The following is a 14,627-nucleotide window of genomic DNA, read 5'->3' on the forward strand; positions in this document are numbered from 1 at the left end:
CTAAATGCATGCCAGAACTTCAAGACGTACACCGCTACTGGCCCAAAAGCACAAGAAAAGTGCTCAAAATCATAGAAATAAGCCACAGAAGTTTTGGGATTCTGTTTTGTGGAGTTATGAAACAAAACTGGAACTTTTCGGCCCTGTGGATCAGCAGTGTGTCTGGAGGAAGAAGAATGAAGTATATGCTGTAAAGACTCTGTCTACAGTTCAACATGGTGAGGCTTGGTGATGCTCTGTGGCTGATTTACATCCTCTGGCACTGGAAACCTGCAGCGTGTGGAATACAAGATGGATTCATTAAAGTGTCAGGAAATCCTAGGAGAAAATGCCATGCCATCAGTGAGGAAGCTGAAGCTTGGACCTTCCAACAGGACAATGATCCCAAACATACCTCACTTTCCACCAAGGCTTGGTTGCAGAAGAAGTCCTGGAAGATTCTACAGTGGCATTACAGTCACCTGACCTGAACCCCAAAGAAAATGTGATTTGAAGAAGGCGCAAACCCAGGAATATCACTGAACTGGAGGCCATTGCTCATGAGGAACCGGCTCAGATTCCTCAGAAACGCTGCCAGAAGCTGCTGTCTGGTTAAACATCTCATTTGCAGCAGGTCAGAACAGCAAAAGGTTGTTCTAATAAGTACTAAAGATGCCTGCCATGAAGGGGTTGAATCATTTTGAGACTGCAGAAAGTTGCATTTTCAGTTGAATTTGGGGACACCACTTGAAACATTTTGTTGTTGAGCTATTTCAATTACCTTTGTTTGCAAACAGCAAAAAGTCTGTCTATTTTACTAATAAACCTGATTTGCAATGGGGGTTGAATAATTTCGATTACAACTATAGGATTCTGGCTCACTGTACCATGGATGTCTTTGTATTTTAGCTGTGCTGTACTGTAGGGCAGTGTGTCATGTTGAAACTCAAGCCCGTCGGTGTGATCGCTGCCATATGCTTCAGTACGAGTGTGTCAGATCTCTGGCGAACTCTTTAAGGGCTTGTTCCTCCCGCACACCCTCTAATTTAGTTATACTGGAGATATTTAGGGTAAACACACACTCGTATCCACAGCCATGCTTAAGGGCTTTACTGTATGTGTGTTAAAGGACTGTATGTGTCCAGATGTAAGTGTGTGTGTTTGGTAAGGTCATCACTTCTGAATGTTAATAGCACTTTGCATGGATAAGCTACAAAATAGGGCTCCAGTTTTTTGTGCTATTTGAACGAACGGTCATACTTGAAGGGATAGTTCAACCAAAAATTAAATTTCTGTCATTTTCTGTCATGTGGCATCAGCCCTGTTTCGTAGTAATACACATTGAAACACCAACGTTGAATGTAAAACATCCAATAACAGCCTTGTTGTAAAACTGCATTACATTTATGAGAGATTCATGAAACAGTCAGAGCTGAAATATGCGGCTAAAACTGAAAGTGTAAAAAAACTAATGACATTTAAGCTTACCGCAAATCAAGTTTACTGAACTAAAATGTCTTTTTTATACGAAATATATAATTTACCAAATAATTTAGACTCTATGGGTCAGATTTACTAAGGGCAACAGGGCAAAGTAGCATGAGAGCGCAATCCCATAAAAGCATGACCAACACAATCTACCAAGAGCAGCGCAAATTAGCCTCTGTTTTAAGACATGATGGTTTTTGGTCGGTAAATAATGGCGCAAATACCAGTAAATTGACTAGATTCCTTAGTCAAATCATGTTGCATGATTCATTTAAATTCTCTCCTCCCGTAAATACTGCATCTGAAAGGGGAAACTCCTACAAATGCATATGCAATAAAGTCAGCCGCAAAAAATATTTAATTGAGTCTTTAGTAAATCCTTCCAAAAGAGGGTTTGCGCTGGCGCAAGATGTTAGTAAATCTGGCCCTAAAATTGCTAGAAAATCAAAGCCTTATGTCTATGTTGAGTTCCAAATTTGAAGTTGATACCACAAAAATTGTGCCTGGTAAAAGGTTTTAAAGTTTTGTTTTCGTTCGGTTTTAAACTCGATGTCCAATTTCACAATTGTTTTCAAAGGATGAATTTTGAGTGTTTAAACTTTCGAATGATCAAATTGACTGTTAGATTGATAGATTAATTAGGCTACTACAAATGGATCTGTTTTTTTGACTGTTTTCTGAGGGTTTATCAGACTAGTCAGTTACAAAATTTCCCTTTAAACTAGGGCTGCACGATTAATCGCAATTTGCATGTAATCGCACTTAAACCCATTTGGATTATCGCGATTTTGAAATCGCAAATGCTGTGATTATTTGTTATGCGCAGCTTGTCAGTGACGTACGGCTCTGTAAACTCTGCTCACTCTGAAAGCACTGTGAGTTTGAGTCGCTTATAACGTGCATTTGAAAAAGCAACACGCATCAAACATCTTTCCAAACATGAGAAGCATTTATGAACCTCTTGTCCAACATTTAATAACATGCTTTTACTCCAAACAAAGAATAAGGCAGTCGTGTGTTTATTAGTCATGTTTAATCAATCAAAGCGTTTCGATCTTCTGTTTATTCAGCGACAGCGATGATGCCCATAGGGGTTTCCTGGAATGATGTGTGTTATTGTACTTCTGCGGCGGGTCATATTTGGCGTGTGTGAGTGTGTGACGCCCTCTGATGTTTAGATGGATATGTGGTGTGTGTGACACGCCCTCTGGTGTTCAGATGTGTGTGTGTGTGTGTGTGTGTGTGTGTGTGTGTGTGTGACGCCCTCTGGTGTTCAGATGGAGCATTTACTACGATCAGCCGCTGCACTGACAAACTGTGCATAAAATAATCTACTTTAAACTTTATGGAAATTCGTTGTGGAAATCCCTAGTTTTTGTTAATAATAACTTTGGTCTAATATCACTTTTATTCTTATTATTTTAATTGTGCTTTATTTGCAGTCACCGTTCCAAAACCGGGTCCTACACCTTCCTCGTCCTCAAACCCCAAACCGCCCCGGCGCACCATGCCGTCTCCGTACCGGCTGCCGACTCCTCTTCCTCAACTCCCCGTGAGGAAGGGCATCAGGGGCCGGCGGCCCAAGAGCGAGACCATCGCGCTTCTGAAAGCTCTGGCCGCCTCCACCTCGGCCCAGGACACAGAAGACCCAGGAGCTGCCACGCCCCAAACCACACCCATCTCCCAGCATCCCCTGCGCCCGTACAAGAAGAGGGGACCAAAACCAGGCAGCAAGGTAGCATTAAACGAGTTCTGTGTGTATTTACGAAAAGACTGTCATGGTCTTGCTTTTTATTTATTACTTAAAGCTCACTTGAAGTTCTTCAATACCACACCAAAAACTACTAGCGTAACTGATAAAGTTAAAATATTATTAAAAACAAGTGACAAGTGAACAGTCAGTAATAAAATAAGAACAAATACACGAATTACAAGCAGAGATGAATACTAAATAACAAAGTTACAAAGTCTAACGGTAGTATTCAGGCACAGAAATGAATAATTAAGCCTAAATGTAAAATAACACTATTTGTCACTGTACTAATTAAATATAGTTTAATCTTTGTTAAAGCTGTATGTTGTTGTTTTATTAACATTAATGACACAGACAACAGCAGGAATATTAGGCTGCTGTCCCTTTAAGAGCGAATGCATGAACATCCGGTTTCTTTCTCAACTGTTCACTTCTGACAGAACCGAGAGAATACTTGCCGAGCCGTGAGTTTAGACATCATTTTGTGTTTGTATGTCCGTTCAAGGGCAAGGAAACACTAAAGAGGAATTAATTCAGTGTTTGAGTGCTGTCTAAAACGCACCTCTATTTTCGCCTGTTCTTTTGCGTTTAAAATTTTTAAATGTGTAAATTGGCAAGACAAAACACATCCAAATGATTAACTTTCACTCTATGATGGTTAAATTTAGCAGTTAATCCGCGAATCAAATGCGTGCCGAACCGTGGGGCAGCTGGTCCGTACTGATCACCTGCGATCCATTGCACCCCTGTGTTGTGGAGTGTGTCATTCAGTGAAATACTGAAGTTTATCATGTGCTTCTGTTTCTCAGAGGAAGTCCAGACTCCTTCAGAGCTCCATGTCTATCTCAGCCAGCTCAGACTCCAGGGTTCCCATGACTCGCATGCCCAGCGATGGACTCTCTTCTCTGGGATCCCCATCATCTGTGGTGTCTACTGGTATCAAATACAACTTCTAATATCCCGTATGCTGGCACACAGAGGAACATCTGACGTTTGATCTGTATATGTAGTTTATATATCCACAATAATCCAACTACATAACTACAATAATTATACTACATAGCCAGGATGATCAGATTATACTGAATAAACTATGTAACTAAAGTAATCAGACTATAAAACCACAGTGAGCAGAACATATGACCATAATAATCAGATGATATAACCATAATAAATAGGCTATATACAGTAACTGCAGTAATCAGACTGTAACCATTTTAATTATCAGACCATACAACCATAATAATCTAACTATATATCCACTGTGATCAGACTATATAACTACAGTAATCCGACTACATAACCATATTGTAAGTAGATTATATACTGGAACTGCAGTAATCAGAGTAACCGCAATTGTCAGACCATACAACCATAAAAATCTGACTATATAACTACAACGATCAGACCAGATAACCTTAATAATCAGACTACTACACACATCAAACTACATATCTATAATAATCAACTTATATAGCCACAGTAATATAAGAGTAATCATGCAGTAATCAGACTACATAACCAAATAAATCTAATAGTGTGGCAGTAGTGTATAACGGCAATGACTTTATTTTGACTAAATAGTCAGACTATATAGTAATGTCATAATGTGATTGAGACTTTCTAACCAAAATAATCACTATGAAAATTATCTTGCATAATCATAATACAAATTTGTTTTAACTAGGGGTGTAACGAGACCGTCATGTCACGATTCGATACATATCACGATACTGAACTCGATATTATTGATATTAATAATAGTTAATGAAATTAATAATACGATATTATTGCAATACTCCAAAACGTATGATAAAAAATTTACAAAAAATGTACTGTTGATTAAAATGCTAAATTTGGTTTGACATTGGAAGTGTAAATGAATAGTCTTGGACTTGGTGCTGGAAACCCAAAGCACAGGACAATAGAGACACCAGAATAACAATATTCATGATTCTGAAGCTGAAAATGCAGAATTATTTTAGAACGAATATTCTCTGTCACTGACTAGATGTATTTAAAATAATATAGGCCACTTTTTTCTGGTAGCATCAGACATTTGCCATTATCAGGACCCACAAATATTCTCCCATTGCATTATTATACATTATATTCAACATCATATATAGTAGTTTAGGACTGTAGGACTGACACTATAACTCTTTATTTTTTTAACTATCCACAATACATATTGATGCTTTTTTTGTATTGCGATATATTTTGTGACACGATATATATTGTTACACCGCTAGTTTTAACCAGACTAACCATATGGTGTCAGCCATGTGGATGGTGAGGTTAATAAAGCTTTAACACAGTAGATCTGAATGTTTCAGTACAGTAGTGTTTACATACGCATGTCCCGTCCGTGTCCATCAGTGTGTGTGTACGTGAAGAAGCACGGGAACTGCGGGCCGCATCTGGACCGTAAGCAGGTTCAGCGACTGCCGGATCACTTCGGGCCCGAAGCAGTGAATCTGGTTCTGCAGAAGACGGTTCAGGCCTGTCTGGATTGTGCGTACCAACCCAAAGTGCTTCTGGGATGCCTTCAGAGCCAAGGGGGCGGAGGAGAGGTGGTCAGAGGTACACAGTCTTCAGAGTTCAGAAACAGTGACACTAGCCGCGTTTCCATTACAGATTTGCGCAGAACTTTTGCGATATTTTCTTAGGGTACGTTTAACACGACATGCTTAAAACGGAGAAGTTTTTCCTTTGAGTTTTCTAGAACTCGCATTGTCAAAACGATCCCCGTTCACAGGGGTCCACGGAAATGACTAAAAACCCTGTATTCTGCTGCCAGGCCAGTAGATGGCGATGAAACACTATACACTGAACACGTAATACGCATGTGCATGCGGTTTTGCTGTTTACACGGAGACCGTTTTCAAAAACGTGCACTTTGAAACCTGTTTTCAGGCAACCAAAACGCTGTTGTCGTGTAAATGAACGGCCAAAACGCATAAAAAGTTAAACGTTTTTATTTGAAAACATTGTTGTCATGTAAACAGCCCCTAAATGTCGATAAAAAACTATTGCGAAATGACGGCGTTTCCATTAACCGATGTTATGCGACTAAAACATCATTTGTTTTCCTCTCACGATAAGTCATTCCTACAATCAAGGCGACGGATGTTTGTAGGTTTACATATATCCCAGCCTCTGCACTAGACATTATTATTATTGGAAGGAGACGTAGGCGTGTATCCAAGCGTTAATGGCAAGGAAATCCTCTTATACTGGGAGCGGCTCATATGAGGAGTTACTGGGTGATTCTCCCTCAGATCTGCTTCAAGCTCTTGATCAATTCTGGCATTTCTTTGTTGTTTAGAAAATTCAGTATTCCCGTAATACTTTTGTGTTTTATAAGTTTAATGAAGAGCTCGGTCTCGTCTTTTGTCCAAACACACCGCTCCATCTACGTCAGCTGACCTGTAAATGCGAAATAACGGTTTCCATTGCAGTTTTGCGAAATATTCCTTTTTCGAATTACCTGAAAAACCACCTCAGTTTTTGTGAAATTGACGTGTTTCCATTGGGCAATTTTCCATTGGACGTGTTTCAATTTTCCAATTTTCAATTCGCAATTTCAATTTGCGCAGTTTGAAGGATAATGGAAACGCGGCTACAGATATAGAGAATCACTCCCACTGGATGAGCTCAAACAGCAACATTACAGGGCTGGGTATCGAGTTCGATACTTTTTAGGCACTGACCGAATTGCCTCGATACCATCGAGTATCAAAAAATGTCGTTCGGTACCAAATTTCGATACCTGAGGGGTTAATCGTGTCAACGTCAGTGAAACAATAAGCATGCAGCATGTATGATGTGCCCAAATCAAGAGGCATCAAGGAAAACACTAGTTTACGCCGGCTTGATGGCCGTGATATGAACTGACAAGATTCATATTTAAATAGTCCTTTTGTATTAGTTTAATATTCTCACTTTGACAACATTTCATTTGAGAGAAACTATCATCACATCACAGAAGGAGTTCTACACAGCAACCCGCCAAAATAAAAGTCTGGTTTAACTTAAATAAACTGCGATAGAAATATATTACTCTTGTACAGTATAATGTAATACTACTAATACAGTAATACTACCACTACTACCACTACTACTACTACTACTACTACTACTAATAATAATAATAATAATAAAACTATTATTAAAACAAATTGTCTTCCATGTTATAATTTTAACAGTAAACCTCTGTTGTGTAGCACTTGTTTGCCCAAAAATTAAAGGGCTTGTTTAATTTTCATTTAAATTAAAAGATAAATTGTGTTATGCCTTTATTTGATTACCAGAAAAAATACACAACAAAGAATAAAACATAAAAAATAAATAATAATAATAATAATAATTTATAGGCCCTTATTATTAAATTAATAAATTAAGTTGTTTTTATGAATTCAATTTAGATATGTTAAAGATATCATTAAGATATGTGTTTGATTAAACCATTAAAATAAAATATAGACAAAATAAAACGGAAATAAAAAAACTGGGTAAAAAATAAAATGGAATTTGAATTATTCTTTTTTTTTTTACTGATAATAAATTGCTGTTAAATTGAAACATTTTCATGATTTCAATTAATTACACATGCTTTTTGAATAATAAAGTTTAATATAACCATAAAAAAATAAAATAATAATTGTAATCCAGAAAAATTTAAACGGAATTAACTCTCATTAAACTAGGTTATGTAAAGTGTGCTTATCCTTCAGGTCGGCTGCTTTAACAATTTAGCTTTCTTGTTTTTTCCACTCTTCACATTAATATTACAGTCTCTGCTATAACATTATCTGGTTATAAGATTGGTATTGAAAAAAGTATCGTTCAGGTGACGGTATCGAAGTCATGGTATCGGTATTGAAACGTTTTTGAACAATACCCAGCCCTACTAAAGAAAGATGAACGTGTAATAAAGCATAATTGCTCGTCTAACATGAAACCTGCTGTTTTTCAAGCACTCCCAGTAAAGACGTACTGTTGTGTGTGTGTGTGTGTGTGTGTGTGTGTGTGTGTGTGTGTGTGTGTGTGTGTGTGTGTCTAGTCCGAACAGATGGTGGGACGCGGTTGGTGAAGCTGCCGTCAGCGTCCAGCGCCGGGTGTGTGTTACGCTTCCTGGAACTGGTGTGTCGACACCTGCAGTGTGATAATCTGTTCAGCAGTCAACCGTTCAGTCCACACAACAACTACGAGCGCTCTAAATCAGGTGTGTTTATGACCTCTGTATCCTGATGTCTGAGGGTATGATCTGTCACTCCAGTTAAAGGTGCTCTATGTAACCTTTGCACTCTTTCAGCCAGTTATTTTACTTTGAAATGTGTGTTTCCGTGTTGGAAAGTCTGGTTTTGTTTTGTTCTGTGATACTGCACGCTGCCAGTTTGCCAATTTTCATTGTCAATTGCGCTCGTTCCTGTTGTGTGTCTCAAACTGGCAACCCGTGTGAGCGCCGAGTCTGACACCGTGTCCAAACCACAGGGTTTCCGCGGGGCATTAAAAAGCATTAAAAGTCATTAAATGGATTTTGCGATAATTAAGGCCTTAAATGGCATTAAATTGTAATCCTACAGGCATTGAAATCATTTTGAAGAAAATTTTGTATTATCAATTTATTTAATCATTTAATCATAATTAATCATTTTTATTTGCTGTCGCAAAATCTGTACGTTAGTGTGATAAAAACACGCGGAACCAGTTTGGTGATTGCCTCCGGCCGGAGCAAAGTTGCCGTGATACGGAGATGACGCGAGCATTTTGAACAGCAGGAACAACAGGAATAAAACTAGACCAGAAAACTGGGAAAGTGCAAGAAAGACAAACATGTTGCAGCCCATTGATGGTCAAAATAAAGAAGGATTCTGCAGCGTTTGTACAAAGGTATTTAAGTTGGGTAGCAACAATGGGAATCAACGCCGTAAAATCTCATATGCAGTCTGACAGCCACACATCGACGGAAAAAGGATATATAAAATATCCGTGGTTAGTCATGGGTCGTGTATGGCATTCGATATGAAAAAAATGGCATTAAAAAGGCATTACATTTAAATTGAAGATACCTGCAGAAACCCTGAAACCAGACGCGATGCGATAAGATTCCAGCGACAAATAACTTGTCTGTCCACATTAGATGCGTCACGACTGCGATATGCGTCAAAATAAATCAAAACCCACAGCCAATCAGAACAGCGTGTGGGCGGAGTCAGCCAATCAGAACAGAGTGTGGGCGGAGTCAGCCAATCAGAACAGCGTGTAGGCAGAGTCAGCCAATCAGAACAGTGTGTGGGCGGAGTCTCGCGCCACCAGAGAGTAATCTTGACGGCACTCGAGAGAAAATGGATAAGTAGCTACATAATCAAATTCACACATATTACACCATTTTAAACATTATTCAAATACACAGGCTGAGTTACTAATGCAATCTTTGTCAAAGAATACACTTGTTTGTTCACAGTTTGAACGTTCTTGTTTCCATTTGTTTAATTTCAAGATCTGAGGTGAATTATCCATTGTTGCTTTTACAGCTACAAAGCTAGAGCACTAAATGATGTTCAGAGTCACATGACACGTTTTTAACATTAAATAAAGCACATAAACAGTGCCTGAGATTATCATCGCCACACTTTGTGTTTGTTGTTCCAGCGCAACGTCGCAGAAAAATAGAAACCGTTTCTAAAATAGACTCGTCGCGTGTCGCCGTCGCGGCTGGTTAGGAGACACACTCTGATGAACATGGAGAAGAAGCTTTTATCGCGCGGCACGTGTAGTTAGCACACGGTGTGAGGAGCAGGAGGCGGGAGAAACAACGATCTCATATATTTTGAATGTGGACTGCAGTACCTATCTCTACCACTAGCTGTCCTTCTTACAGACTGCACCTTTAAAGGAATCGTTTTCCCAAATATATTCTTCATTTCCTCACTGTCAAGTTACTCCAAACCGGTTTGATTCAAAGCCTTCCATCAAATACAAAAGGAGATGTTATGAAGAATGTGCGAGCTGCTCTCTACAGTCAGTGTGGATTGTGACGCGTTCGTCGAGCTGATGGCAGGATTTTCTGTGCGACGGTTCATCACAGAGCGATTGTGTGAGCTACTTTTACAGGGTTTTTTGGGGCCAAAAATTCTTTCATTATATAGAAAAGAGCATCTGTGACAATCAGTGTTGTTGTCATTGTTAACTGAAACTAAAACTACTAAAAATATTTTTTTGGGAAAAGAATGTCATAAAATATAAATATTGGATGGAAAAAATATTAGAAATTTATCAGATATTAGAAGGCGAATAATAATGACAAGCATGTAACAAAGTTACTAAAATTAAAAGTGAAAATATTACATTTAAAAGCTTATTTAAAATAACAAATATTGGAATAGTATATGAATAATACATAATCATAAAAGCACAAAATAAAAACTAATTAAAAATATGAATAAATACTATAAAGGTATATAAATGATACTAAAAACTAATAAAAATGACAAAAGCACATAACAAAATTAAAAAAAATTAAATGAAAACTGAAATTTTTAAAATATGAATAAATAATATAATGATATATAAAAAATACTAAATTATAAAAAAATTACAAAAGCCCATATCAAAATTACTAACGTAAATGAAAACGAAATGTATAAAAAAGTTCAAATAGTTTAATAGTAAATTAGTTTTAAATATTAACAATTAATAATAGAATAGTATATAAAGAATCCTAAAAACTAATAAAAATGACAAAAGCAGAAAATAAAATTACTAAAACTTAAACTGAGATTAGAATGAAAACTAAAAAATATAAAATAAAAGTTCATTTCAAATATTAATAAAAATTATAAAGGCTTACAATACTAAAATGCCGCTTCAAAACCCTTTTGTCTTGGTTTCGACGCAGTGCTGAACTGTCATGTGTTTGTGTGCAGTTAAATGGTTGTGTGTGTGTGTGTGTGTGTGTGTGTGTGTGTGTGCAGTGCTGAGTTGTGATGTTGTGCAGCTCTGAGTTGTGATGTTGTGTGTGTGTGCAGTTAAATGGTCATTTAAATGGTCATGTTGTGTGTGTGTGCTGAGTTGTGATGTGTGTGCGCAGTGCTGAGTTGTGATATTGTGTGTGTGTGTGTGTGTGTGTGTGTGTGTGCAGTGAAGGAGGAGCTGCTGTCGGACGGGCCATCTCTGATCAGGGCAGTGAAGAGGATCTCCAGAGAGTCTCCACCGTACTGCGCTCCCCTCTCCCCGAAACTCCTTCACACAGACACACACCCCTCGGAAGGTACAGCGCTTCACACACACACACACACACACACACACACACACACACACACACACACACACACACACACACACACACACACACACACACACACACACACACACCCCTCAGAAGGTAAAGCGCTTCACACACACACACACACACACACACACACACACACACACAAACCCACCCCTCAGAAGGTACAGCGCTTCACACACACACACACACACACACACACCCCTCGGAAGGTACAGCGCTTCACACACACACACACACACACACACACACACACACACACACACACACACACACACACACACACACACACACACACACACACACACACACACACACACACACACACACACACACACACACACACACACACACACACACCCCTCAGAAGGTAAAGCGCTTCACACACACAGAAACAACAAATAAATAAAAATTTATACTTTTATGGACTACATACAGAAATTTTACAAAATACACATAGACAAACAACAATATGGATAGACGAAGAAAAACAAAAAGGTAAAGAAAAGAAAGACCTTATCATTTGAAATATATGTCCTTTGGGGGTGTTGAGTGTTTTAAGGTATTCAGTACTTTAACATCTCTTACCCTTTCTCTCGTCCTCCTAATCCTCCAAACAATAATAATAATAATATAGATTATTACAGATCCATCACATGATAAACCTACTGAACTCCTTCGAAAGGCGGCAAATTCAAAATCAAGATTAATCACCGTCAACACTGCATACAGATGATTGATTGCTATTTTAATTTGGTGATACAATAGTTTGTTAAACTGAATTTCTATTGATTTATGAGGAAAATGTGTATGTTTGTGCGTGGTGTGTGTGTGTGCGCGCATGCGTGTGTGTGTGTGTGCGTGTGCAGCCGAGACTCATCCTCCAGAGGAGAACGGGTTACTGAAGGAGCAGCGCTTCATGGACTCCGCCTCCAACTCCATGACGCCCCGCCCACAAACCCTGAGAAGCACCTCCGAATACCAATCAGCACCCAGCAGCCCGTATTACCATGGCAACAGGCCCCCTCTACGTCGACAGGCCTCCAACCCCCCTCCTCACACACACACACACAGGCGCGTGGAGGGTGAGCGTTTCTGTGTGAAGCTGTCAGACTCACTCACTCACTCATTCATTTGTTTTGACTCTTCTGATCCAGGGTTTGCTAAAGTATGGTTTGTGAGTCGATGAAAAGCAAATAATTCATGAAATCATGTATCATTATTTATTTATTTATATATATATATATATATATATAAATAAATAACATGCATATTGTAAATAATTGGTTAAACCATAAAAAATTTAATTCTAATTATATAAATAGTAAATAAATCCATCGAAATTATTGTATAATAATAATTAGTAAAATCATAAAAATGCAAATAAATCAGATTAGATAAATGATAAAAAAATCTAATTATATAAATAATAATTGTAAATAATAATTAGAAAAATAAAAAAATCTAATAGTTGGCTAGCGCTGCTTTGGGGAAACACACCCCAGGCTGAAGGAACTGCATTATCTGCTGATCAAACGCCTGTTCCCTGTGTTTCCAGCAGCGAGCTCGACCACGGGTCCCGAGGCGGTGGAGCGGGACCTTCCCAGAACCCCCGGCAGGAGCCCGTCATCCTGGTCCATAGAGGAAGTGATGCAGTTCGTGTGTGACGCGGATCCCGCAGCCCTCGCCCCGCACGCTGAGCTCTTCAGAAAACACGTCAGTGAATCACTGAGACACACACACACACACACACACGCTTTACATCGGACTCTAAATCAGCCAGTGTGAGGGAGAGCGGGAACATCATCTGTGTTTAGACTTCACCGGCAAGATACACACACACACACACACACACCGTCTGGACAGACTCACAGCTGTGTGAAACAAAGTAACAGCGCTACTAAATCAGCTCGATTTTTATTTTTTTGTACTTTATTATATTTAAATACTGAGAATGCTTGAATTAAAGTGCCCGTTATGCTTTTCCGAATATTCCCCTTCATGCTGTGTGTTATAGACAGTCTTGGGGAAGGTTACTTTTAAAAGGAATGCATTACAATATTACGTTACTTAGTTATGTTTTATAAAAAGTAATGCGTTACATTACTTTTGCGTTACTTTTCCTCACCTGGGCTTGCTTGCTTTTTAATAACCACACAAAAGTTATATTTTTGGCAAATATACAAAAAATACACACCAAAAGTGAAGTGAATAAGCCTCAGGCTGATGGAAATGCATATTCACTCCTGTACAGTAGAGGGCGCCACTCAAACAAACCTTTCAGCTTCTGCAGATTAAAGAACAATAGGAGACAGGAGAAGGAAGTTCAACACTCTTATTTCTAAATCTAATCTAAAGTAATTTTTGCTTATTAGTTTGGTTGAATTAGATCATTGAAGGTCAGCAGCAAAGACATTGGTTAATAAAGTGAGATTAAATACATAAAGTATATTTGTGTAATTTAATATGGTTAATTATAAAAGATTTGCGAACAATTCTGAGATTGCATTTCACTGTTTTTAATCATTTTGAGGAATACTGAATGTTTTCGTGTAAGAGAGTTGAGTAAATGCATGTTCATATTTAGACTAGAACTAAAATAACCAGCATGTATAAACAGCGCACACACACACACATACACACACACACACACACACACACACACACACACACACACACACACACACACACACACACACAGCACCTCCTCACTTTATGTCTCTCAACATGGGGACAGGAGAGCTGTCAGTCAATAAATATGAATAAGAAACTTAAATATTTTGTTGTAAATTGAAAAAGTAATGCATTACTTTACTAGTTACTTGAAAAAGTAATCTGATTACATAACTCTAGTTACTTGTAATGAGTTAAACACAACACTGGTAATAAAGTTGTTTGTGAATGTATAAGGTCTGCAAAGTTTTAAAGATCAAAGTGCAGAGAAATAAAGTTATTGAGAATCGGATCGTGAGGTGCCAAAAAATTCAATGCAAGTCAATGGGGTCCAATGTTGTTTAGACCTCAGCTTTCCTCCAAGTATCTTTTCTATCTTGTTCTGCAGAATTAATAAAATCATACAGGTCTGTAATGACGTAAGGGTGAACAGAAGGTTCC

General features: G+C 38.3%; 1 protein-coding gene across 3 annotated transcripts in view; it reads left to right on the forward strand.

Moving 5' to 3' along the window:
• LOC309480879 (polycomb protein SCMH1) overlaps positions 1-14,627 on the forward strand; it is a 39,374-nt gene that overhangs the window by 19,747 nt on the left and 5,000 nt on the right. For 2 of the 3 annotated variants that reach the window (XR_014199802.1, XM_082145571.1), the window contains exons 8-14: positions 2,910-3,202; positions 4,030-4,156; positions 5,600-5,803; positions 8,286-8,447; positions 11,367-11,495; positions 12,383-12,598; positions 13,072-13,229. Coding sequence is in view for 2 of the 3 variants with exons in the window: in XM_082145571.1 (XP_082001697.1) it covers positions 2,910-3,202; positions 4,030-4,156; positions 5,600-5,803; positions 8,286-8,447; positions 11,367-11,495; positions 12,383-12,598; positions 13,072-13,229 (1,289 nt within the window). In the remaining variant the exon portion in view is untranslated. The remainder of the gene's footprint in view (positions 1-2,909; positions 3,203-4,029; positions 4,157-5,599; positions 5,804-8,285; positions 8,448-11,366; positions 11,496-12,382; positions 12,599-13,071; positions 13,230-14,627) is intronic. The other variant, XM_082145572.1, reaches the window with a different exon arrangement.

Source organism: Leuciscus leuciscus (genome assembly GCF_965113295.1).
Source record: "Leuciscus leuciscus genome assembly, chromosome: 18".
Taxonomy (NCBI): Eukaryota; Metazoa; Chordata; class Actinopteri; order Cypriniformes; family Leuciscidae; genus Leuciscus; species Leuciscus leuciscus.